Genomic DNA, 24,273 nt, shown 5'->3' on the forward strand with positions numbered 1-24,273 from the left:
TAAATCAGCGCGCAAAAATGTGAAGAAACCAAACAACAACAATCACTTTGGTAATTACAATCGCTTAAAACGATGGTAGATTTAACAAACAACATATATTTATCTTTATTCCCAAGCACCCCGGTCATCTGAATATGTTTGTGCCGTTAATTGCAGCTTAGTTAATTCAGCTGCGGTACTAATGAATTTTAAATCCACTGATGAGGAGCAGAGAGAGTCAACATGTGGGTTTTTCAAATTAAAAGCACAAGATATTATTGCTGTTTGTCTACATTTGTCTACACCTGCAGGTTCTTGCTGCCTGTGACTTCAGGATCCAGCCTCCTTCTCCTGGTCCAACCTGTGGCTGAGATGCAGAGCTGATGTGTGGGGAAAGAACCGATCAACGGAGAAGTAGAAGAGGAAGAGGAAGAGGAGGAGGAGGTCTAGAATAGGCCTTAGAGGAGATCAAGACGCCTCTTAATTGTTTCTCCCTCTGTAAAATAGCCTTCTCATTCACCTCAAACTGCTGATTTTTTGCAGGATGAATCCCCTCCAAAAAGACTCTCAATGTGTTGTCACTGCATCATCTTAAACCCCCCCCGAACTGAAATGTGGATGTGAGGAAGAGGAAGTGCAAAGATTCAGCTGAAAATATAGAAAATAAAGAGTTTTCATGTGCTGATTCAGCTCCGGGACACTTGTTGGACAGCGACAGGCGCTCGAACCGCAATCGAATCAAGAACAAATTATCCAGACGTCGACTGACACAAATTAACGGACTGAACAAGACTTTGAGGTTGAAGCTGTCAGATCGTCTTTATTATCAAGTCAACGAACTCCTCCTGCGATGGAGTCTGTCTTTGCCGCCGTCTCGATCGACTGAAGAAGAAAATGACAGAAAGACGGCCTCTGTTTTTTGTTATAATTAAATGTTTGATGTGATTGAATCAAAAGGTAGTAATTAGAGGATTTTTCTTGTGACAACTTGAGATGCTAAATATCAGTCGTACCGAGTCTATAAAATCTATGTAGCTGTGTGTTGATTATGTCCGTGTACTGTGTCTTGACTTTGAAATGTGCACTTTTAAAACGTCAAGCTATTGGACCATTATTAGTGTGTGCCATACAGTATCTTGTAATCTGACAGTATTGTGGAGTACTAAAAGGGCTTATAAGAAAAAAGGCTGGGTAGATTTGACTCTTTGTTGTAGTTTCGTGTCATTCTTCACTTCCTACGTGCTAACAAAAAAGAGCTAGCTAGTTAAACACACGAGAAGTGAGTGCAGCTAACATTAAAACTGTTATCGTGACAAAGAAGATCAACATCTTTAAGATAAAAAGATTCGTGATTTGCTTTCTGGTGAGATGAGACGACAAAAAGCTTTAATCTATCAAACTAGCAGCCGGTTAGCTTAGTTCAAGCTAGCACTGAAACATAACTGGAAGCAGGGACACAGCTAGCCTAGCTTAACCAAAATCCACATTCAAGCACCTCTAAAGCTCACAAATGTGTATAAAAAGTTTCAAATAAATAAAACCAAAAATTGTAATATACAAGGGTTGTGTGTCTCGATAACCATGCTAGCCAAGGATGTAGCTAACGTAATGCTAACCCCTATAAAAGAGGTGAATTTTAAACAAACTTGACATGACACAGTGTGCTGTCGAGGTGCTGGGATGTAGATTGTATTAGTATTAAGCAGAGACAACCTAGCTGTTGTCCCATATCTACATTTAAGCTAGCTAAAGTTGCATTTTCACGGGGACTTGCCGCTTCTGGAAGGACTTCTGGCGCTTTTATCGCAGGGACCAGAGTCTAAATTATATTCCAGGGGAAATTTAGTTTCAGTCGCCATTAAAGCTCACAAAAGGTGTGTAAAAAGTGTAAAAAAAATGTTTTTAAAAAATTGAAATATATAGGCAGTTGTGTCAAATTGTCCCATTTACGTTATGGCTTTTGTTCCAAGGTACCTTTCAAAAGTACATAAAGTTTGTGGGTGCAGCTCTGAACATGTCTGATTAATCAAGTACAGCTACATGCTTCATTTTAGCCACAATTTTTAACAACATCAACCAGCTTGTTTTTTGTCCATTGTGCTCCGACATATCAGCATGGAGTTATAGATGGATGCATACGACAGACGGACTTTCGTATCGTAGCATCAGTTAGCATAGCGAGTCCTAAAACCTGGAAACCAGTTCGCATTTTCGGGCTTCCCGTCTCCTCGTCTCTAAGTAAATGGGTTTTGGTAAGATGGCCGAAATAAGATTTTCGTGTTTTGTTATATGCCATAAAATATGTCAGTAAATGCACCACACATTAATTATAAAGCATATCTTGTCTTTAAAAGGCGGTTGCTAACAAGTGGCTAAATTAAACCACAGAGGTTGTTAAGGACATTAAACGTCGAACGCGGAGAGTCATCTACTCACTACTTCGTCTTTACAGGCGGAAGTAAGTAAGTATCATAATCATATCTGTTTTTTCAGCTATAATCCAAAATCCAATGAAAAAAATGAAAGAACCAAGGTGATGCTAACTTCTGTGTTAGCCTACAAATATACGTCCCTCGCTAAACCAAAGTTAGATATAAAGGCGGTGGAAACACATTGAACAACTGGTTGAAGGAACCTTTTTAGATCCTTGAGAAGTAGTTACTTCGACTAAAAGTAGTGGAAATGTGGCTTCAGCTAACCGGCTAACGGCGTCGTATGAGAGAGGTAGGCTATTGTAATGCTTAGCTAGCAGGCTACAACTCTCAACCAGAAAATTGAGGCTGATATTTAAGAAAAAAAAAGTGAACCCAAACTTTCCTTTTCTGAGCCAAAATTTTCCAACCTAAACCAAGTGTTATTTTTTACCTAAACCTAACCAGAGCATAAACACAACATTGTCAAACCTAAAATATAAAATCCAACTTAAAGAAACACAAAGTTGCAGCATATCCGTGGTTTGCAGAAACACACAATGCCACAAGATCTATTCTGGTCGTGTTGGCGGAAGGTTGGAGCCGCGGCAAAGACTCCACAGGGGGGATCCTGTGATGCTTGTCCTCGTTACGGTGAAGGGCAGGAGTGGCATCATAATCATCAAGGACCCAGAGGAATGACAAACGCCGGCCAAGATGGGAAAAAATAAAAACTATAAATCTGCTTTGACATGCACACAGGCTCCTGGATCAGAGGCGGAGGTGCACTTGGCCATCTGCTCACATGAATCCTCGCGGCCTACAGGGGCGCCAAGCTCGTCTAACGGGAGACATCACAGTCTCTCTGCTAGATGAGGCAACAAGATGTCTGTTGTTTTCACATGAACAGGATTAGAGCCGCTCTTTCGGCCCCGTGAGGCTGCAGCGCTCTCATAACTAGACAACAAAACTAATGGATTTAAAGATGAAGTAGACGACTTTGCTATTCTTTACACGATAATGGCAGAAAATGTCATGATTCAACTGAGGGTGGCAGCAGGGAAAAGGCCACGCTGTCATCTCAATCAGACAATGCTTTCCCTTGTACGGTGGCCATTTTAGGACATCTCAGACCCTCAGTTAACACCATTATAAGCTGCACTTTGCACTGAATAGATGTGTGCTGAAGTTAGCATTTAGCTCACTAACAGAAACGGTAATTTAAGGCTGAAACGAACGATGGTTTGATTGTCGATTCATCTGATGAATGGCGTATTTCCTTAAGTATTGTTGTCAACGTAAGGTTGTCAAAAGTGTTGATATTTTGTTAATTATACATTTGATAATGTTCGAAGTACCCAAGCTACAAAACCAAACAGATATACAGTCAGGTTTGCAACTCAAGGCTGCACAGATATTGAAATGATTTTTAAAAAAATGTTGGTTTTAAGTGACTTTTTCTTTTCCAGCGCGGTGTGCAGGAAAAACTTTATCCTATTTTGCAACGGCATCAAAAGACGTATATTAAGTATTGTTTGTTTTACTAATATTGTATCCAATCTTCTTTCGTCCGACCAAAACCCCAAAGATAATCAGCTTACAATGATATAAAATAGAGGAAAGCAGCGAATCCTCACAGCTGCTGAGCTACAACCAGAGATTTGGGGAGATTTTGCTTTGAAGCATTTTAACTTCCCAGCTAATCAGTCATTAAAATAGAGCAACTGTTCCGGCACTGATGTGGTTATTTGCATCTCCAGCCTCGACCCCGTTATGCAAAGTGTACTTCAGTGCAAGAGGAAGATTTCCAACCTCTACTGTCAGCTGTTCTCTTCTTCTTTATATTCCCTCTACTTTCCACGGGTGATTCTTCTACTTTAATATCATTCCAAATGCATTTTAAAGCCAACATGGATACAAAAACGATCTTTCTTCATCATATCATGATATCAGTGAGCAACAGCGGACATTTGGATTGATAAAGCAGTGTGTAAGTGTGTTTCTGCTTCGTGTACATGTTAATGTTTTATGGATGTTGTTGCCCAACACAAACCGAAGTTAGTTTGTTTATCATCTACGGATTTGATGTTACTGAACACCATTTCTCACAGGTAGGTGTTCGGGCTGAAAATTAATGATTACTTTCTTCATTTTTCATCGTTTTACAATCATTTTCTTAATTAATCAATAAGCTTTGTTTTATCCACAACTCAAAAGATGTTTTAGTTTACCGTCAGAGAGGAGCAAACACAACCAGAACATGTTCACTTTCAGGAAGCTGGAATCAGAGAATTTTGGACACTTTCTCTTTTAAAAATGCCTAAAAAATAATCATGAACATATTTGTTGTTTTGGACTTTGTGCAGCTCTGCAGTAAAATGCTTTTTGGCGTCCTTGAATGTTTCCCCGTCTTCTCCCCGTGAAGCGGAGCGAACATTTGTCAAAATAAGTTGGAGGCTGGAGACGGCAACACAAACGTTCCCAGAGACACATGTCACGACAAGTTGTATAAAACTGTCATTACAGTGATTTATTATAATGAACCATGAAAATAGCCAACCAGTGCAGTGTCTGTGAGTCTCTCCTCTCCACACAAACATACACTCACACACACAAATAATAAAAAAAGACAAAAGTTGAAGAGTCCAGAGAGAGAAGAGGGGAGGGGGAGGGGGGGATAAAATAAAAATAATGCTACAGTCACAGAAACATTCAGCTTTGCCAAGAAGAGCGTTCGTATGTACAACCATATTTCAAAATGGGATGGGAGCGAATTGTACAAGCATAGAAAAGAAAAGAAGCAAATATTTACAACCTGTTCCTGGTGAAAGCTGGAGTAACCACCTATACATTAAATTACACTTTCTACAAATAACCATTGATATTCAAAAATAAACCGCTAACGTCCTACCTGCGGGCAAGACCACTCTGCCTACCTCAGAAGAATTACAAGCACTCGTTATAACGCAGTCACACTCGCGCACTTTTCCTACCCCTTCACACCCAATCACACACAGGCGTACACACAATCACACACACACACACACACACACGATCACACACACGAGTGCGGCCTCCCGGGTCAGTGCGGCAGGCTCCCAGAAACGGGTCTTTTTTTTTACTGAATCTGCAGCGGTGAACAGATATTTGTTGTTAGACAGAGGAATAAAAAAAATAATTGTGTTTTTTTTCTCTATACAAAAAGCTTTTTCTCTTCGCTATAATGAGCCACTAGATTAAAACAAATAAATGGTGTAGAGAGCCGACAACAGACGAGAGAGAAGAGGAAGTAAAAAGGAATAACTGACAGAGGGGGAGGGAGGGAGGAGGGAGGGGGGAGGAGGGAAGGGGGGAGAGGGGGATAGGCTGGAATGTCCATTGATAAACAAAGTGCGGGGCGTCACAACGGGGGTCCAAACAAGACACAGAACAGAGAGCTTTCCCCTCCATCACAGGGAGGATATATAAAAACAAAAGGAGGCCAGAGAGAGAGAGAGGGCGATGAGCACCGGGGGGATCGTCCATCTTCATTTAATACAGTTTGTCGTGAAGATTATGTCACTGTCCTTTTTTCTAAAATTTTTCTGTCCTCGTTTTATTTTATTTTTTTAAAAAGCATCCTTTTATCCCACAATCAGCTGTTTTTCCACTGGCCATGTGTTCAGGTACATAGAAAACATATCTACAGCGTATGGTACACGCCCCTCTCAGGCTGAGTTCTCAGGGGCTGCTGGGTGGGGCCGTCAGTGCCACCCTGTGCTCAGGTACCCCGAGCTGTGGAAGGGGGTCGAGGACGCAGGAGCTCCACGAGTCCCAGAAGGCATCTGGGAGGCGGCGGCCTGGGCCTGGCCTTGTTGAGTCTGTTGGGGAGGAGGAGGGGGAGGTGGAGGCAGTCCGGTCTGCTGGAGGGGCGGGGGGTACGTGGTTGGGGGCACTGAAGGGTTGGCGGTAGCACCCGGGTGCAGCATCGCCGGCTGAAAACCCCCTAAGTTCTGAAAGTGGTGCGCCTGCATCGGGGCGTTGGTCGAGGGGGCGGGGGGAGGCGGAGGTGGAGGTGGTGGAGGGGTGAGCGACAGCAGGTTGCTGCCTGCAGGAGGCTGCTGCTGCTGCTGCTGCTGGGAGGTCTGACCCTGCGGAGGAGGAGGCGGTGGAGGGGCCGTGGTCAGCATGATCTGGTGCTGCTGGATCGGAGGCGGCTGCAGGTTGACGTGCAACAGGGTCGGGCCGGGCATCGGGTGTGGAGGTGGAGGCGGCGGCGGCGGTGGAGCGGCTGAGCTCTGATAGTGCACGCTGTGGGGAAGAGTCTGCATCAGGGGCTGAGAGCCGGGAGGGTAGGGGGGCGTGACGGCAGGTTTGAACCCGGGGAAAGGTCCTGCCGGTGAGGGGCTCTGGGTGGGGAAATATGCGGTGGAGGCTGGTGGTGCTGGTGGAGGAGGGGGAGGTGGTGGTGGAGCACTCTGTGAGTTATACTGGGAGAAAGGAGCCGGGCCGGTCTGAGCCTGAGGCTGCGGTTGGCTCTGAGGCTGAGTGGTGAACAGCGCCCTCTGGCTGCGGTAGGGGGAGCCCTGAGGCTGAGGCTTGGGGGAGTGGAGGAGCGAGGGTCCAGGGTAGTGGACTGGAGAGGAGGGTAACGGGGTGGGGTGCAGCTTCGTGGGGGTCAGAGGAGCCGGTTTAGGTCCTGCAGGCTTGCTCGACGGCTGGCTGGTTGGATTTGGAGTCCGAGGTTGGCCGTCGCCATCTTCCTCCTTCGAAGGCCGACTGGGAGGCTGAGCGAGGGGACCAGGAGAGCAGGGCTGACAGAGAAGAAGAAACAGAGGAGCGTTACACACTTGTTGATAAAGACTCGACTCGGATCTCCTTCATGTGGGGAATGTTGGCTTACTGTGTGGGTTGGGGTCTTCTGAAGACTTGGCGATGGGCAATCTCTCAGTGCAGGTGTATCTCCACCTTCTGTCTCACCATCTAAAAAACAAAGGCAAAACAGCATAAGGAAAAAATGTTGATACAAAAATCAAAGCAGCCATTTTCCATGGCTTCCTTTAGTCTTTATGCTAAGCTAACTCTTTCCTGGCTGCAGCTTCATCTTTAACAGACCGATTTCAAAGTGGAATGTTTTCTCATCTCACTCTCGGCACGAAAGTGGAATTCCCCAGACTATCCCTTTAATTCAAATGGTGGAGAGTCAGTGTCGTTGTTCTCACCTGTGTCTTTGTCTTTGCTGAGCAGCAGAGCTCTGTGGTAGCTGCGTTCTCGGGCCTGCTCTACAGAGGTCGACGACGTCCTAAAAGAAAAACAGGAGATCAAAATATATTTCTAGCAGGAACACACTGACTGGTAAAGTATATATTAGCTAAACTACAAAAACTATTAATATACTTTTGTTTCTTATCGTTGATAATCGCTAACAACACAAAATGTCAGATCACTCGATGCTGACAAAGTGTCCTAAAGGTTTTCACTAAGTGCTGATGATACGTACCACTGTCCTTCTCCTCCCTCCTTCTCCCCTTTCTCTCCCGTCGTCTCTGCCTCCTCACTTGTCTGCGGCTCTTTCACAGCGGCGACAGCGGTGGTGTTGTTGTTGGTGGTGTTGGTGTTGCAGACAGCTATAGGAGCAGGAGGTGGAGGAGGCTCACTGGTCGTCTCTAGCGCAACGGGAAAGGATTCCACGGTCAGAGGGGGGACGGTGGAAACAGGAGAGCTGCACTCTGTCTTGGAGCCGCTGCGACGAGCTTCACGCTGACGTTTCCTGTATTCCAGCAGGGAAACCTGTAGAAAGAGCACATCTTATGTTGAACCAGCAGAGGGCAGTGTTTGGACGGACTCAGTGCAGCGTGAGTCAATGCAACTCTCCAGGGAAGTAGACAACCTAGACAAATCTTGATGTTCTCACTTATCTCACTTGTTATATATCCAATACTCTCCTCACACACACACACACATTCTGATTAAAGTATACACTCTATTGTGTTCTTGTTTTGTCCCAGCAAATGTCTCTTCCATCTTATTTTCAGCAGAAGTGATGGATACATTGCAACTACATGAGTTTCTGTATCAAGTGTTAAAATTAGAGCTTTGAAAACAGTAGAAAATGCCAAAAATTCTCTATTTCTGGCTTCTCAAATATGAGAGTTTGCTGTGTTCTTATTTTTCTTTTTCAAACTATGCGAGCTTAATATTTTTGGTTGTTGGTCAGACATACAGAGCAACTTGACCATGTCAAATATTCAGTTGGAATTTGTGGAATTATTTTTCCAATGATCCGACATTTTATGTGCTAGAAAATATCAATACATTGTTTTTGTAGGGCTGCACAATTCATTATTAATCATCTTCATTCATCAAAATTATCTTCTATTAAAATCATGATAATGGGACATTTGTTAAGGTCATATTGCAATTTTGATAATATTTTGATTTACTGTGTTGCCCCAATTAGCTTAAAAGAGTTAAAACTTCTATTTAGTTTCCATGTTAAGCTTCAAGGATTGAGAGGCAAAACTCAGCTGTACAACAAGTTGGTTAAATACAAATAACAATGCTCACTCACCTTTTTCTTCTGCGGGGGATTCTGCGCCGACCCGCCTCCATCACCGCTTCCATCCCCGTTCAGTGAGCGTGAGAAGCCGAGTGCGCTTCCCTCGTCAGAGCAGGGGTAAAACAGCGGAGCCTGGCCTTCACTGAAGGGCGCCTGAGAGACGACTAACGGGCCCGTCCCTGCCGTGGACCCCGCTGCAGCCCCAGCTGTAGCGTCGGGCCTGAAGGGAGCTACCAGAGGCTCCAGGGTGTGCGACGGGGTGAGGTCCCTTAAGTTTGAGTTGACTGGAGAGAAGTTCAGGCCAGCTGGTCCAGTCGGGCCTCTGTCTGGGCTTTTTATCCAGCCAGGAAAAGAGGAAGCACATGTTTCTGCCGATGATGGTGCCTCACTACCGCTTTCTACAACCCCACCATCGGCCCGGTCCTCTCCACAGTCCACAGAGTCAGCAGCTGGAGGCTGTGGACTCTCAGGAACTGACACCTTGGTTTCTGCCGGGAGTCCGTCTGAGCTGGGAGCCCTGACGCACGGAGAGGAGACCAACGAAGGAGGGCGGTCGGCCTAGGAACGGAGGAAGAAACGACATCAGTCACTCTGCCGTCTCAAGAACAGTCAACCATTTCTCTAAATAAAGTTGTACATGTTGTGTCCTTCACTCACCTCTTGTACACTGGGTTTCCGACTGACCTCTGGAGAGCTCTCCACTGAGGATTCACTCTGTGGAACCAAGAACAGATTCAGTCACTCCAGATCATTTTCTCATGTAAACCAATGTGTATACATAAAGACAGCCTAAATGTGTTTACATAAAGACAGCCTTACCTCCAGAGGGGTGTTAAGTGTCTGTGTTGGGGTGCTGGGCAGGGGCTCTGTACTTTGCTCCTCTGTTCGAGGACGTGGCGGGGTAGCCAGTAAGATGGGGGTTGAGGGTGCCTCCGATTGGTCTGCCCTGGTGGGCGTGGCACAAGGCGAGCCGTAGGGTGTCGAGCTCTCAGACATACAGGCATCTAACGGACTCAACCGTCGCTTTTTCAACGGTGTGGGCAACTCTGTGGGAAGAAATATGGTTCATATTTAACCAGCAGAATTGATGCTGATGCTAAAAGCTCAGTACCATAAGATTTACAACGGGTATTTAGTCGTAAATGTTGAAAAGAGCATTGAGCACTGAGCGCTGGCTGTGCAGGTCTCACAAAGACGTACCTGGTAGTGAGCAGGTCCCGTTGTAGGGTAGAGGGCTGTCAGAGTCTCCATTGATGGAGGGGCTGAGTGGACCCTCACAGGGCATGAGGAGGCTCGGTCGTCTGGCCGGACTGGTGGAGCCCTCCTCCTCGAGAGCCTGCTTCAACCATCGCTGAAGGAAAGAGAAGACATTAGCCTTATTCCTCCTGACGCTGTTGAAATGTCCTTCATAGTTACACGAAGATTTAGAGGTGCTAAAATTAGTTTAACGCACTGGAAACCATCAAATTTAATGACGGATGAAAAAGAAGTGTCAACTTGGGAGAGCTTCATCGTTTCTGATCTCGACAGATCTATATCACCAACGAAAACTGCCTGGGTGTACATTTTTTCAGAACCAAACAGGAATATTTCTTAAGCAGGATTTCGTACCTTCTTGCAGGAGCCGGTGGTCGGTGGCGTTTCTGGCAGTTCTCTAGAACGCCGTCTCCCAGTTGGGACTCCAGGAGTCGTGGGGCTGCGGTTTGCCAGGAATGGGGACGAGAAGCGGACGTAGTGTTTGGGCGTGCTGTACACCTGCTGCGAGCAGGCCATGCCTGGGAGGGCATTGAGCTGCGTGGCAAGTACTTCGGGGTCGCTGCTTATTCTCAGCGGCCTCTCTGGGGCCGGCTCTGGGGTTCGTACTGCACTGCGGTCCTGCTGCTTCTCTCCCACCCACTCACTCACAAAGTGCTGTTGAAGGAAGATTTATCAGATTAAATCACTTATATAATCTGCAGTGTTTCCCACACATTAAATATGTCTCATAAATTAGCTTTTACTTGTTTCTTTGTTTCGCTTTAGAAGTACAATCAACACACACATTGCTGTTTCAAATGCAGAAATATTACCTTTTTAGTTTTGAAGTTCTTGCTCCCAGTGCGGTTTCTGTCGGGTGCAGGTGAGCTGCTGTGTGGAGGGCTGGAGTCCGGGGCTTGAGTCAAGATGGCCTCCGGCTCTGGTGCAGTGGGCATCTCTCCCTCGGGGGCTTCGTTGGTCAGAGGCTCCAAAGACTCGACTGGAGAGCCGGGGGGTAGGTCGGAGCAGGTGCTGATGGTGCGAGCTCTCCGCCGCTGTTGGCCGATGTGCGTTCGGTTCCTTGAGAAACTTTTCCTGTTCCTCGAGCCTTTGACCTTGGCCGGCTTTAATCCCGGCTCCTCTTTCACCTCCAAAAGTGGCTTTGAGAAAGAAGGCAGAGTATTTCAGTTGATGGATTTCTACATAGTTTTGAATACTTGTACATATTACTGATAATTTGTTTTTGTGTCTCCACTCTCTCACCTGCATGACAGCTGGAGAATCAGCCGTCTCCGGCGTGGCTGGAGGCTCCTCCTTGATGTCGCTGCGTCCGCCAATCTCTGTCTTAACGCTACCGATTCTCTCCAGCGCCTGCTCCCTGCGTTTCTCCCTCTTCTCCATTCGGGCAAAGGCTTGTAGGATGGCCTCCATCTTCCTCTCCTCTCGTGTCTGCAGAGGAATAAAGGTGGGGTTGGAAGAGGGAGCAGGAGCATTAGCCCATGGAGTACAACTCTCCCACAGAGCCCCAGAGGTAGCGATGCAACTGGTTAATGTGTGCTACACAGCGAAAGCCGATTTAGCTGAGTGCCGGGTGGAGAGAAAGGTGTAGACGTGACCCTTCGATTTCACAATAAGACAAAACAAAAAGGAGAGAAGCTCAAACAGAAGCAACAGGAAAAATGTGGTGAGGATGTAAATGTACTGCAATTAAACCCTGACAAACCAGGACGCTGTAAAAGCTTATCTTAATGTTCCTGTGTGTATGTTTGTGCCACAAATGTCCCCAGGTCTACCTCCACCACAAAAATCCAAACAAAGAGCTCCACCTAGAGTCAGATCACCACTTTGAAAAGATGTTTATACTGAAACAACAAACATATTCTGACGGGACAGTTAGTACGCTTGTAAGTCAGTCACCTCAGTCAGATTTTGGGGTGGGGAGGCTGGTAGATGGGTGGATAGGGTTGGCTATGCATGGGTCAAGTTTACCTCCTTGTGATTCAGTCCCTTCCAGCTGGAAGCCGCCCCGACAGGGAGATGGGACTGCTCCGCTGGGCTGGCCTGAGTGTTCAATAAAGAGACAGCCCAGTTTAGAAGAGGCATGTCCCCCTAAACAAAGCTTAACAAACACTGGACAGAGCTACAGATGTGACTCCCTGATCTTCTGGCTATGAAATATAGACTTGTGTCAGGACCTGTATGTGCTGAACTATCCCACTATAACTATAGGGCTACTTCAAGAATGCACAGAATTGCTTGGCAGTACTAAGTTAACTTGTTCCTACAAAAATCTTTTTCTCACATAGCTGTATTTAAATCTTTCTGCTTTACATCTTTACATCTGTTTCTAACACAAGCTCGTGTAAATCTACTTTAAACAATTTTGCAATTTAATGGCTGAAACTGAGCGATTTTGGGCTGCACTGTGCGCACGAACTTAAATAATTTTGTCAGTATTCGAAATGTTAGGGCCAAATTCTCGAAATGTGACTACTGCTAGGGGCCCATCAACCAATCAGAAGACGAGACGTAGTGTAGGCGGGAATATAAACAAAATAACACACGTGCAAATATGAAAAAAAACTCTTTGACTTTAATTGTCAACTCTAAATAGCCTGTAAACTGCCCGTTTCTCCGTGTCCGCACAACACCTACCTATCTGCATGGGTTGCTATGGTAACAGTGTTGGTCAATACCTATGCCAGTGACGCAGCTTTCCAACGTGGCAGGATGAGAAATATAGAGCAATCATCTTGGTCTGAAAGGAATCACTTTGACGCATCTCTATGACGTTGTCGTTGTTTGTTACGCTGCGAGTGACCAAAAAAGGTCACTGAAATCAAATACGAGCGACCACGGCGTCTGGGCTGAGACACTTTGAAAAGGTGCAATATGGAAAAGTTGGGCACCCGCCGATTATAATAAGTCATAACAAATAGCCTGCAGCAAATCACCAGAGTAATCACTAACTGGTGCTTAATGCTAGCTAGTTAGCTCAGTTTGCTGCACAACTAGCAGTCTGGACTTCCAGCTTGGAGCACCGGGGGAGCGATGGTGCTTACACTGCAAGGACATGAGCTTTGGACCAGGACAGGCCAGGGCAAGCTGGTTAGCATGCTAACTTCCTAGATATCTCTGCCACAAAACATATAGATGTCAAAACGTCAGCGCCACATCTTTGATAGTTTTATATTAAACCTTTAAAACCACTTAAATCAATCTAGATACGATGTCGATTAGCCAAAAAGATTTGGCCTGGCAGTCTGAGCACAGTCTGTGTTAAAGCCCTGTTATTGACTGGCGGCCTGTGCAGAGTGTACCTTGCCTCTCACCGAATGTCAGCTGGGTTTAATTCTAGCCTCCCCTTGAACCTCAAGGATAAACACTGCAAAATCTTTAATATAACTTAATATACCTTATTTGTATTGTCTTTCGAGGAGAACATTTTTTTAGGATAAGCACAGACTTCAGGGACAAAATGCCACAAATAAACTAAAATGTATCACTCAGTCAGGGGCACATTACACGTACAGCCAGTTGGCCTTTTCAAACAATAAGGGCTGTTATTTAAGTAGGCAGGATATGGTGCCAACGCACACCAGTGACGTCTCCCCCGCACCTTGTCGTGGAATGGATTTACAACACCCACTCGCATCTACTACGCTTTATGATCGGCACTTTGTGAATGCACACTTTTGCACCGGCAGCACAGCTCTCTCCTGGGCCACACTCCCATAGAAAGCAGCCTATTGGATCTCCTAAAGTCAATATGGCCCTGGCAACAAGGCTCTACCCTCTGCAGCCCCTCCTCTCCCTCTCTTCAACCATCCATCGCTCGCTGGACGATTAGCAGAGCTGTATGTTGGCCAAAGATGAGTCAGCACTTTGCACCTTGGGTCCACCGTGTGAAATGAAGCTGACTGCAGGGTAATTTCCACAGTGTGTGTGTGCCTCGGTGTGTAGTGTACCATGCTTGCCTGTGTGTGTTTGATCCCATCTCTCCGGGACATAAGGCTGTTTGGCAGGGAAAAGAGTGGTTGGGCCAGTAATTGGCAATTTCAAACGCCGCAATGACGGTGAGAAGAGAGCTATAGTCAAACTATAATGCACACTGGGGGACAGTTTCAGCTCGCATGACGACACAATATACTCGTTTCTTCCCTGGTGTTGTAATCGGGCATGTGTGGCACTGGAGGCCTACTAATGGTCTAACACGCTGGAGGGGGAAAAGAAGGCAACAAATGAGGAGAAATATGTCAGACAAGCACAAAGCATCAGTACTGTGAAGAAGAGGGAAGTCAAAGCTGAAGGAGCAGGACTGAGAAGAAAAGCAACAGGGGGCACTGACAGTGGTGGGAGCTCAAGCAGCAGATGAGTGATGAAGAGAAGGATCGATTTATGGAAGGGAGGGAAGAGGACAGCTGCTCCTATCCAAGCCACAGCACCCTTAGCAGACAAATAGTTGACGTCCACACCCAAGACCAACAGGGGGTCGTTTTATTTTTCGCCTTGTCTGCTGGGTGGCTGCATGGCAAAAAAAAAAAGGACAAAAAAAACAAAACTGTAGCCCCTAGCTTGGCACACTTACCATCTTCCTCCTCCTCTCTGCAATCTGCTCCTCTGACTCCATCTCTACTTCATTGCTAATGGAGGTTTTGTCTTCTAGATCCTCATATAACTCAGGATCCTGTAAGAGGAGGGGAGAGCGGGGTATGGCGCTTTATCATCGCTGATCAAGTCAAGATAGTCTGACTACAGACTAGAGGGAGACAGGTAAGAGTGGGGGAGAGGGGAGGTGAGGGAGGGTTGGGGGGACTGAGGAAACATACGAGGGAAGGAACTCTGTTTTAAGTGATCAGTTTGTGCACATCTGTTCTGTTCACCTCACTTTGACTGCACCAGCATCCTCTTACAAAATGAATGATTTAGCAGCTGAGATACTGTGAGCATTTCACTGTAATAGCAATGTTTTCTTGACTTACAGTTCTTCCTTTCAACTCTTTTCTGAATCTCTACACCACAGTCTCACCTAATAGCCTAGAACTTGAGTTATGTAACACACTGGACTAATTCCTGAATGGTCAAGCACCATATTGTCAAACACAACTCTTCATTCAAGCTCCTACTGAATGAAAGAAAAATTTGGCTTTGGCCTAGCAAGTGAAAACCTCTTCTTTGGAGTAGACAACAGAGAATACCGGAAAATCTGTTGTTTTAACACATCCAAGAGAAGCACTGTTCTCTGGCTGCATAACAAGGTAATACGCTGAAACTGGACTCTATCAAGAAATTGTCAGTTGAGGGGGGGAACAGGTGAATGCGTAAAGGAATGATGGGAGAAAGAGGGAACTAAACAGGTTGTATAGAAACAAAGAGTGACAATGGAAAACATGCACATAACATTTCACAAAGGTCAAACAAAATTGCATGCATGGATAACATGGGTAAATGTATTCTAACAAAAATAATATCCAAGTCTAAACATGAAACACATGAGCGGTTAAGAGTTAAAGAAAAGTGAAATCTGGTGTGATGTTCAGGAAAGTGTAATCTTACCTGGTTGTTTGAGATGGAGAGGCGGAGAGGAGAGAGTTTCCTCTGTTTGCCGTCGCCTACGCTCTTTCCCTTCCCCTCGCCGTCAAGACCAACATTTTGGTTCTGGCCCAGGTCGTCCCGAACCATCTCCTTGTCTTTGCGACTCCCTCGGCGCCGGCCTCCGGAGCCCATGTTCTCTGTGGGCTCCAGGTTGTGCTTGAGCACCGGGCACTCCTGGTTCCCCTTCACGCAGGCACAGTCCACCTTGTATTTACTACAAGAGGAGCAGGAAGCAAAATATGAAGTTACAAAGTTAAAGGACCTTACATTGATTGCAACATCCACTAACATCTGTCTTTTGTCTTCGGTGATACTGTGTAAAATCGTGATTCACGGCTTGGTTCATGCAGTGGTTGAACATTGTTCAGTCGGTGCTGATTTTGGGGTAAAAACGGTATTACTTACCAGCTGCCATAGTCAAAATCAAAACCGATGGTGATCTCTGTGCCCTTGGTGATAGGCCTCAGTGAGTAGATGTATAAATGCAGCATGCCATCCTCAATGACGTGCCGCACCTGAAGGAGGTTAAGACAACATATTCATTGATAAAGATAGCATTGCAGACTTAATTAATACATGTTAGATTGGTTGGTTCATTCAGTTTAAGAGGATAATTACTTACTTCAGAATTAGGGGTGCAGGAGCGACGGATGAAGCGTGCTTCGTTGCCAAAGCTGCGAGCATCCACACACATCTCCAGTCCGTCAAATTTTGAATAAAATAACACAAATGGGTATGGCCTGAAGACGAGGAGCAGAAAAAAAACACAATGGTATTAAATACACTGCAAAACATTCCATCTCAAGTTACTCCAGTGCTCAATATTGCTTAAACTGTGAGCTGCCACAAAAACACAGTGATTCAATTTGTATTCATAGGAAACAACTCCGAGGGGACTAGCATCCTGACCTCTTGAAGAAGTATCCGTTGGCCTCAAACTGCTGTCGAAGCATGAACTTTCCCCTGTACTCAATGATGAGGGAGTCTGGGGCCAAGTCTCGCACCGCCTTGAGGATCTTCTTGTTCTTTTGAACTTGACTCTGAAAGAAAGAGACACGGTTATAGATCCTCAACAGCCCAGACATTCAATTACACTAAAATCAAGAGGGGAAGCTGGTTCGCTACAGTTATTATATCCTTAGGAGAACACGGAGTGTTTGCATGTGTGTCTACAGGTTTTTACCTCCACAGGGGGCTTGAAGGAGGCGGGATGCGTGTTGTACGCCAGGCTCTTGCCGTCGCCTTGCTCTTTCACACGCAACAGGACCTGGACGTCCTCACTGTACTGATTGCTGCTGGCCTCCTCGTAACGCTCCATCCACGTCTTGATCTTGTTCTCCCACAGAGACGGGTGCTCCGATGGCTCCTGCTCTGGAGCTGCACCCTGAGAAAGAAAATGGTACACTTGTTGGTACTTATAGTTGAAATTCTGACAGAAGACGACCACAAGACTCTAATCACAGAATGCGTTGTTTACCTTTACTCTGGAGGACTTTCTGGACCCCTCTCGGAAGGCCTGCCAGAGAAGTAAAGATGTTGAAACGTTAATCCAAGCTTTGAATACATAATGTGCTTTTATTGCTGACATTATAAATGACTGACCTTCTTTGCTCGGGCAGCCGATGCTGGAGGCTCTTTATCACCGCTCTTTTTGCGTTTTTTATCAGCCTGCTTATTGCCAAGGCGCCCAGTTGTCAGGGTGATGGTGGTAGGCGTGTGTTGGAAGGTGGAGTAGAGCTCTAGCGGCACCTCATCTCCACTCTCTGTAGCACTGGTGTCCCCATCTGAGTAAGCAAACAAACGCATAGTTAGAAGAAGAATTACTGATCAAAAAGCTTCTGCAAAGCTTGTCGATTACAATAACGTAAGACAATTCATGTTATATATCAGAAAAGGAGTCTGCTTCTTGTCCAGCAGGTGTCAGTGTGTCCCAGGCTCAGGTTGAGTGAATCAGCCTGGCCTGCAGGGGGAGGAGGCTGCACCCTGACACAGCCTCCAACCTGCTCTGTTAACTAACAAGCTGGCCATTTACTGCAGCAAGGAAGCCAGTAAAAGCAGAACTGAAAGAGCCGTCTCTCGACTCTCACAGAAAACTTTTAACGCCTCATAACTTGCACGTGGGGAGGCAGATCTCTAAAAAAAACAAGCAACTCTATGTATTCTATCCAGCTTTGTGTCAATATACCATGACTTTGATTACATTTTCAGAAGGTACATGAGGTCTACAGCAACCTTCATGAAGACTAGGGGCTGTATGTCTCACATGTATCCATGTGTGTGATCTTTCTCACCAGACAAACACTCCCGTTTCCTGGTCTGCAGCAGGATGGCCCTCTCTCGGTCCAGGTGTCGGGGTTGGCAGCGTTCACACAGGTAGGTCTCAGGAATGTTCTGCCTGTCGATGCCCATACAGTCTATATGTTGCCAGGCACTAAAGTTAAAAAAGAAAAAGAACAAAAAAATCACAAAAAGCTTTTAATAAACTTTTACATCACAGTTTGAGATGCTACAATGCTGATGATAAGTTTGCGCCACTGAATCATACAACAGATTTGCTAATGAACTGTTACCTGCACTTGTCACAGCAGATCATGTAGCCGTCATCGTGGGTGAAGCCACAGATGCAGCGGGTGATGTCAGCCCCGTAGCTGCCATCCTCTGAGGTGCTGAGCGTGGTGCCCCTAGATGCTTCGTCCTGGCCCCCTGGAACAAACAGCCCCCCCTCTCCTTGTCGGATCAACATGGAGGGGGGAGGGGAGGCTGGTGGTGTAGGTGGGGGCCGCGCCCCATAGTTATGGTCCTGATGGATGGAAAAAAAGAAGTCATGATGTTTAGGTAAATGGCAGTTTAGCATAATGATGCTGAGCTGTTTGAGAGGAAAAGACCAGATGAATAAAAACACCTAAACCTGAAGAGTAGAGCTGCAGTGATTAGAGGATTGAAAGAAAATTAAAAGAGAATTAATCACCAAATATTTTGAAAACTGATTAAACATTTCTTAGTAGAGATTAGCTGCTATCATGAAAATAAATGAAGAGCTGCTGGGTTTTGGACTGTTTGTCTGAAAAACAAGTGATTTGAAGACTTTGGTCTCTGGGAAATTGTGACAGAATTACTCTTTTTTTTATATTTTTCTAAACTACTTGATGAATTACTCGTGAAAATACTGAAGAGGTAAAACTGATAAAGACTGGTGAATCCCAGGTGATTGTATTTAGATAAAACCTGCGAGAAAGGACAACAATTTCTGACAAGGCCAACCGGTGATTATTTTCTTCATCTGCCAGTTTTTTAATTTATCATTTAAAGATATGATCGATACAAAAACAGGAAAGTGTTAAAAGTCCAACACCAAAGATTAACATAGAATAGAATAGTCTTTATTGTCATTGTACAGGAGAGTACAATGAATTACGAAAGGGGCAAAAAAACGATCCAAGGTTTGCCATGTTTGCTTAAACAATGACCTTAACAATTAATTGATTAAAATAGTTGCTGATTCATTTCTGTTGATCAGATCTAATTTCCTCAAGGAAGCCAGTCCATTACATGTGAATGATCCGTTTTAACCTGAATGTGAGCCTGTCATTCTCTACTCAATGATTAACAGAGACGGAGGACTGGAGGTATGCATGTTATCTGAAACTGGCTAGGAGGAAGCAGAGTGAGTATACTCACAGCGTAAGGCAGGCCAATGTAACTGTGGGAATGGTGAGAACTGCTGCTGTAGATCTGGTGTGGGTAGCTGGACTTCTCCACCACCACAGGGCTGGCCTCCACCGACTCTGGTCTGCTGGGCGGCAACACGAACAAAGAACACACATTAGTATATCCTGAAAAACTTTGATAACAACGTTACACACAGTAATTGTTTCCCTTAAACACAGTGAGGAAGTGTGTGTGCGTCAGGGAAGCAGGTTAACTGCAGCTGGTGACAAAGAAGAACATGGATACACGCTAAAAGTGGATATTAAGTAGAAGGACAATACACTCCATTTCAGGGGTATTTTGAGCTACATTTTGTACTTTGCACATCATTACATTTATCTCACAGATATAGTCAATTGATACTTCTGTACATTTTACTTTAACATACATATACTAAGCTTATAAAATCCTATGTATTAAAGATTAAACCCCTTTTCTCCTGCGTTTTAGTGACTCCTCAGGAGAAAGTGTAGTTTGGGTCCCTTGTTCCATTTCAGATGTTTATGAAAAGTTATTCAAGAAAAAAGAAAGATTAGGAGAGTCCAGCCAGTATAAACCAGATGATCGATTACAGGTAGCGGCGTATTTGTTTCCTGATTGGCACCAACATGGAAACATTTTAGAGATAATAATGCAGAAAAACATGCTTGGGATGATTTAGACTCACTGAACACTTTTTATTTATCATTTGTTATATTTGTTTGAGGCATTACTTCTGTTTTAAAAGACAGCAACTGTTAAAAAAACAAAAAGCCAACAAGCGAATGCTGTGGGGACCAAATACAAAAAAAACCCTGTGCCTAAAAAGGCTAATGTGGTTTTACACATTGACAATTTTGTGAAATAATTTAGTGGATTTGAATTGTAAACAAAACTGACTTTTCCTAAGACTATAATCGTATAATATTGTGACCCTTTGGAGGGAGCTGAGCCATGAGTCTGGAAAACATTGGATTTAATCAAAAGTCTATTCAAAGATGTTCAAACAGCTTAAACACTGATGGATCAGCATTCATAATCATATACTGCCACACATCTGTCACACGGGTAATTCCCCTGCAGTATAAACACTTCAGCTTTTGATACTTTCAGTACGTTTTGCTGATAACACTATAACTTAAGTAGGATTTTGAATGGAGGACTGTGCCTGCTGTCCGCTTGGCTGGAAAACTGAGGCCTGAGAGCCAGACAAATAACAAACATTTCAAAATTAATTAAGAACCCTTATGTACAAGGAAGACAATCATTACAAAATGTGCCATCTCTCTCCAAGTCAAACATGTTTTCAAGCTCATTCACACCAAACCAGTAGAGCCGCTTTCCCCAGGATCACAATGCAGCTGTAGAGAGAGAGCCAGTTTGGCCGTTTGAGACCAACCCACCCTTATTATGACATGATTAAAATCTCTCCTTCAGTTGCTGCTGAGGGGGGTGGCTTCAGTAGAAGAGGGAAGTGGAACTGCCATGAGAAAAGACAGTCCAAAAAGAAAGGGGGAGGAAAAGAGGAAGAGAGGGAAATTTGAGGAGAGACTGCAAGCTACAGGACACGCATTAGCTCAAGGTACAGTAAGGTGCGGTAGCTGTTCATGCGATTGTCAGATATCCACATGTGTTAATGGCTCAGTCATGTGAAAACATCAGTTGATCCTCCTTTTTTCCTCAGACTCGTCTCTCCTGTCTAGAAAACTGCTCTTAACTCAGACATATAAACACCATGAAAGAGCTGATGAGCTGGTTTCTTTCTCCGATCTCTCTCAACACATATAGTCCGCCTTACACAAACTAACTTCATGAGGGCTGCTGCCAATAAGTTTCCACGAACATGGCAGAAAATACATGCGGAAGCCTCTCAGGTATAAGATGAGTGTAAGATGTGTCAGATGAGTACAAAAGACCGAAAGACTATGGGGAATCTGAACAAGCCATGCAACATTTCTATGTAAAATTGTCCATAACAGAAGCGCTTATTACGAACAGTAAGGGAACCATATGGTATTAATGACAAACGTAAAAATTGAAGAAAAAAAAAGATCTCCCTTTTTACGTCCTTTACCTTCCTTCCCTATACCCTCACCCCCTTTCAAAGTGAGTCCCAAGGTAAAGTGGTGATACGGTACCTGCGTGAGCCGTTCTCAGCCCTACTGCTCTTGTTGCATGCCGTAAGAAAGCAATGTGCAACACTTCCTGTGTGTGTTGCCGCTCAAGTATTCGCTGTCAAAGTGAAAACGTAAGTGCAAGCATGAGGTCTGGAGGCGGACCCAAGGTAAGGTGTGTGCATTTATGAGTGTGTGCGCTCAACAGATTAACTGCCACATGGATGAATGTGTCTAAACGTTCTAAAGAGCCCGACTTAAAAGATATGGGGAGAATTTAAAATCATACCTGATAAAGTTCAGGTTCACTAACTTTTCTCCAATTAATGATTAACCAGATCAAAGTCTACACTTTATAATACAGGGATACAAGATATGGACAAGGAGTGTATTGTTCAGTTGTTAAAGGGGAATTTTTTTTTATAGGTTCAAGAGAACTACTCAAGCTGTTTTACTTGTTCAGTCTGACCTACCAGTGAATCAGTGAGAGAGGCAGAGACAGAAGGCAAACAAGTGAGCCGGCCTGTTCAGTGGGAAGGAAGTAAGCACATTTGAATGTATGTGTGCATGGCTGGAGGGTTTGTATCGTTCATGTCTCCTCTCCTGGGACGTGGAAAGGAGGGACTAGAGAGCTCGAGTACACAAAAGTGGGAGGGCTGAAGATACGCCGTCAGTCATGATCAGACTCAAGCATGGACAGCTACGGCCTGCGCCATGCACATGAAAAGATAATGAGCAACAGAAACAGAGAATTTTGTTTGGACTTGAGGTTCAATTTAAGGTGGCAGCTAGATATGTACTATTTTTAGATGTGAATGTCAAGAGTATTTAACGAGGAACAGATGTCATTCAAAATGCAAACACCTGCTGAGAGAGGGTGAAGAGGCAGAGTGGACAAGCGTGGAGAATGGAGAGATCAACAGCAGGAGAGGAAAAGAGTAACGCTCAACAGCCAGAGGCAACGCCTTCACTCCTAAAGAGCTCCCACTTGCTGCCATGGCAACACTACGTATTCTGTTGGCGTGTGCGCGCACGCCTGGCTCTTTGTGTCACTGTGGACACACGCACTGCGTTAGCCAACAGCTGGTCACGCCGCTGCAGACTTCAGGGGGATGTGGAAAGGACGTGACGCTGTTTCGCTGGTGAGTAGCCAGCCCCGCTATTCCAGACTCGGCTGGCGCACTCACAATACTCCAAAGATAAATGTGTGTGTGTGTGCGTGTCCAGCTATGCTCTGTCCCTCTGGTCTGGATGGGACCAGGTGGTAGCCCCTTTCAAGCTTGTTATCTGCTTTTGAATAAATCTGCAGCAGGCGATCGGACGCAGAGCGTGGACGGACAAAGAGCGAGGGAGAGTCAAGGCAAGGGGGCTTACTGCTACCCTCTGTGGAGAGGAGGAGGAGGAGGGTGAAGGATGGGGGGGGGGGGGGGTGTTACGCGGTGGGACTGTTTAAGATGCCATGTCTATGAGGGGACCACCTGTCACTCAGGCCCGTGACCATGGAAACAGGCCCTGCGCAGTGCAGAGGGGAGGGAAGGGGAGCGAGGGGCAGATACCATGGCAACACAAGCTGTCACGGCAACAGCTCTGATGGGGGGGGGAGGGCGGGCTCTCGCTCTTTTAAAGAGACAGGAGCCCCCTCCATAAGTTGATGACGTGTGTTGTTCTTTAGTCATACGAGAACCTCTTGCTTCATTTATCTGACCAGAAAAGCCACGACGGCGATGCCCTTGACAAGACTATAGGAAGCAGAGAGGAGGGGCAATAGGAGGCTTGTTGCCATGGCTCCATGCACCATTTCTACTTTACTGACTCAGTGCAGCGTACACATGTACAAACATCAGGCTACGGCATTAGAGAAGGATCAAGGAAAATCATGTACGTTTCACACAGTTTGTGTTATAATCACACATCTTGTAGGCATACGGCCAGTTTCACAGGCGCAGATGTAGTTAATAGGTGAACATGGAGGATGTCTATGCAATGAGCAATAGTTAAGTGCAAGGAGAATCAATGGCAAGACTGAAATGTCCATTAGAGCACACTGGAGGGGCCCTGCTTCCATTCACTGCCAATTCCTTTCCCATTAACAGTAACTTTGTAAACGTAGAAGAGGAGATCTGTGTGGGAAGAGGGAGTTGGACCAAGTAGATAAAAGAGCTGCTTTAGACATTACAGAGGGCATGTTGTGGCATATACAGAGAGGGAAAAGGGAAATCATTTTCTATTAAGCAAGCGTGTCAAATGTCTCTAAAGATGGGTGAGAATTGAAAGGGTAAAACTGAGCATGAACTTTAGACAGGGCCATACATGGTATGTAAGAATGAATGAGGGTAAGAAAAGTGGAAGTGAGGGGAAATGAAAGGTGTGAACAGTGAAGACTTGCTGTGTTACTCACTCTGAGCCCGCAGCCATGTCCAGGTATGAGGTGTCTGCTGTGTCCACCCCTACTGGGATGACTATGCTCATGACGTTCTCTGCTGATCAGTTCTTGTCCTACTGAGTCCAGAGAATGGTAGTCCGAAACACTGAGGCATGCCAGCCACAGCAGTCATTGCAGACATCTAAGTGCATCCACAAGGCCTGAACATGGAGGAAAAAGTAGATAAAAAGAAAGGGAACAAAGAAAACATGTTAGCTTTGTATAGAAGCATCATTTCCAGCACAGATGTATCAATACACGCTGAGAACAAAGCACTTGCAAGGTTGTGGT

General features: G+C 45.3%; 2 protein-coding genes across 7 annotated transcripts in view; one reads left to right on the top strand and one right to left on the bottom strand.

Moving 5' to 3' along the window:
• The window catches only part of lhfpl3 (LHFPL tetraspan subfamily member 3), a 43,044-nt gene extending 41,745 nt beyond the window's left edge, over nucleotides 1-1,299 (top strand). The window contains exon 4 of the mRNA XM_030440679.1: nucleotides 291-1,299. The gene's annotated coding sequence lies outside the window, so the exon portion shown is untranslated. The remainder of the gene's footprint in view (nucleotides 1-290) is intronic.
• A 3,585-nt stretch (nucleotides 1,300-4,884) lies between these two features.
• The window catches only part of kmt2e (lysine (K)-specific methyltransferase 2E), a 28,804-nt gene continuing 9,415 nt past the window's right edge, over nucleotides 4,885-24,273 (bottom strand). The window contains exons 2-25 of one of the 6 annotated variants that reach the window (XM_030439526.1): nucleotides 23,959-24,143; nucleotides 19,438-19,549; nucleotides 18,330-18,559; nucleotides 18,051-18,190; nucleotides 17,362-17,543; nucleotides 17,237-17,275; nucleotides 16,943-17,143; nucleotides 16,669-16,799; nucleotides 16,382-16,499; nucleotides 16,165-16,274; nucleotides 15,721-15,973; nucleotides 14,753-14,851; nucleotides 12,154-12,225; nucleotides 11,428-11,613; nucleotides 10,998-11,324; nucleotides 10,540-10,839; nucleotides 10,129-10,279; nucleotides 9,748-9,974; nucleotides 9,586-9,642; nucleotides 8,941-9,486; nucleotides 7,870-8,159; nucleotides 7,592-7,671; nucleotides 7,273-7,352; nucleotides 4,885-7,183 (exon numbers count right to left, since the gene is read on the bottom strand). In XM_030439526.1, coding sequence (XP_030295386.1) covers nucleotides 6,134-7,183; nucleotides 7,273-7,352; nucleotides 7,592-7,671; nucleotides 7,870-8,159; nucleotides 8,941-9,486; nucleotides 9,586-9,642; nucleotides 9,748-9,974; nucleotides 10,129-10,279; nucleotides 10,540-10,839; nucleotides 10,998-11,324; nucleotides 11,428-11,613; nucleotides 12,154-12,225; nucleotides 14,753-14,851; nucleotides 15,721-15,973; nucleotides 16,165-16,274; nucleotides 16,382-16,499; nucleotides 16,669-16,799; nucleotides 16,943-17,143; nucleotides 17,237-17,275; nucleotides 17,362-17,543; nucleotides 18,051-18,190; nucleotides 18,330-18,559; nucleotides 19,438-19,549; nucleotides 23,959-24,029 — 5,052 coding nt within the window. In that variant the 5' untranslated portion in view covers nucleotides 24,030-24,143 and the 3' untranslated portion in view covers nucleotides 4,885-6,133. Of the gene's footprint in view, nucleotides 7,184-7,272; nucleotides 7,353-7,591; nucleotides 7,672-7,869; nucleotides 8,160-8,940; nucleotides 9,487-9,585; nucleotides 9,643-9,747; nucleotides 9,975-10,128; nucleotides 10,280-10,539; nucleotides 10,840-10,997; nucleotides 11,325-11,427; nucleotides 11,614-12,153; nucleotides 12,226-14,752; nucleotides 14,852-15,720; nucleotides 15,974-16,164; nucleotides 16,275-16,381; nucleotides 16,500-16,668; nucleotides 16,800-16,942; nucleotides 17,144-17,236; nucleotides 17,276-17,361; nucleotides 17,544-18,050; nucleotides 18,191-18,329; nucleotides 18,560-19,437; nucleotides 19,553-23,958; nucleotides 24,144-24,273 lie in introns of all 6 variants that reach the window. The other 5 variants (XM_030439524.1, XM_030439528.1, XM_030439529.1 and 2 more) reach the window with 5 other exon arrangements.

The sequence above is a fragment of the Sparus aurata genome, chromosome 14 (assembly GCF_900880675.1).
Source record: "Sparus aurata chromosome 14, fSpaAur1.1, whole genome shotgun sequence".
Classification (NCBI taxonomy): Eukaryota; Metazoa; Chordata; class Actinopteri; order Spariformes; family Sparidae; genus Sparus; species Sparus aurata.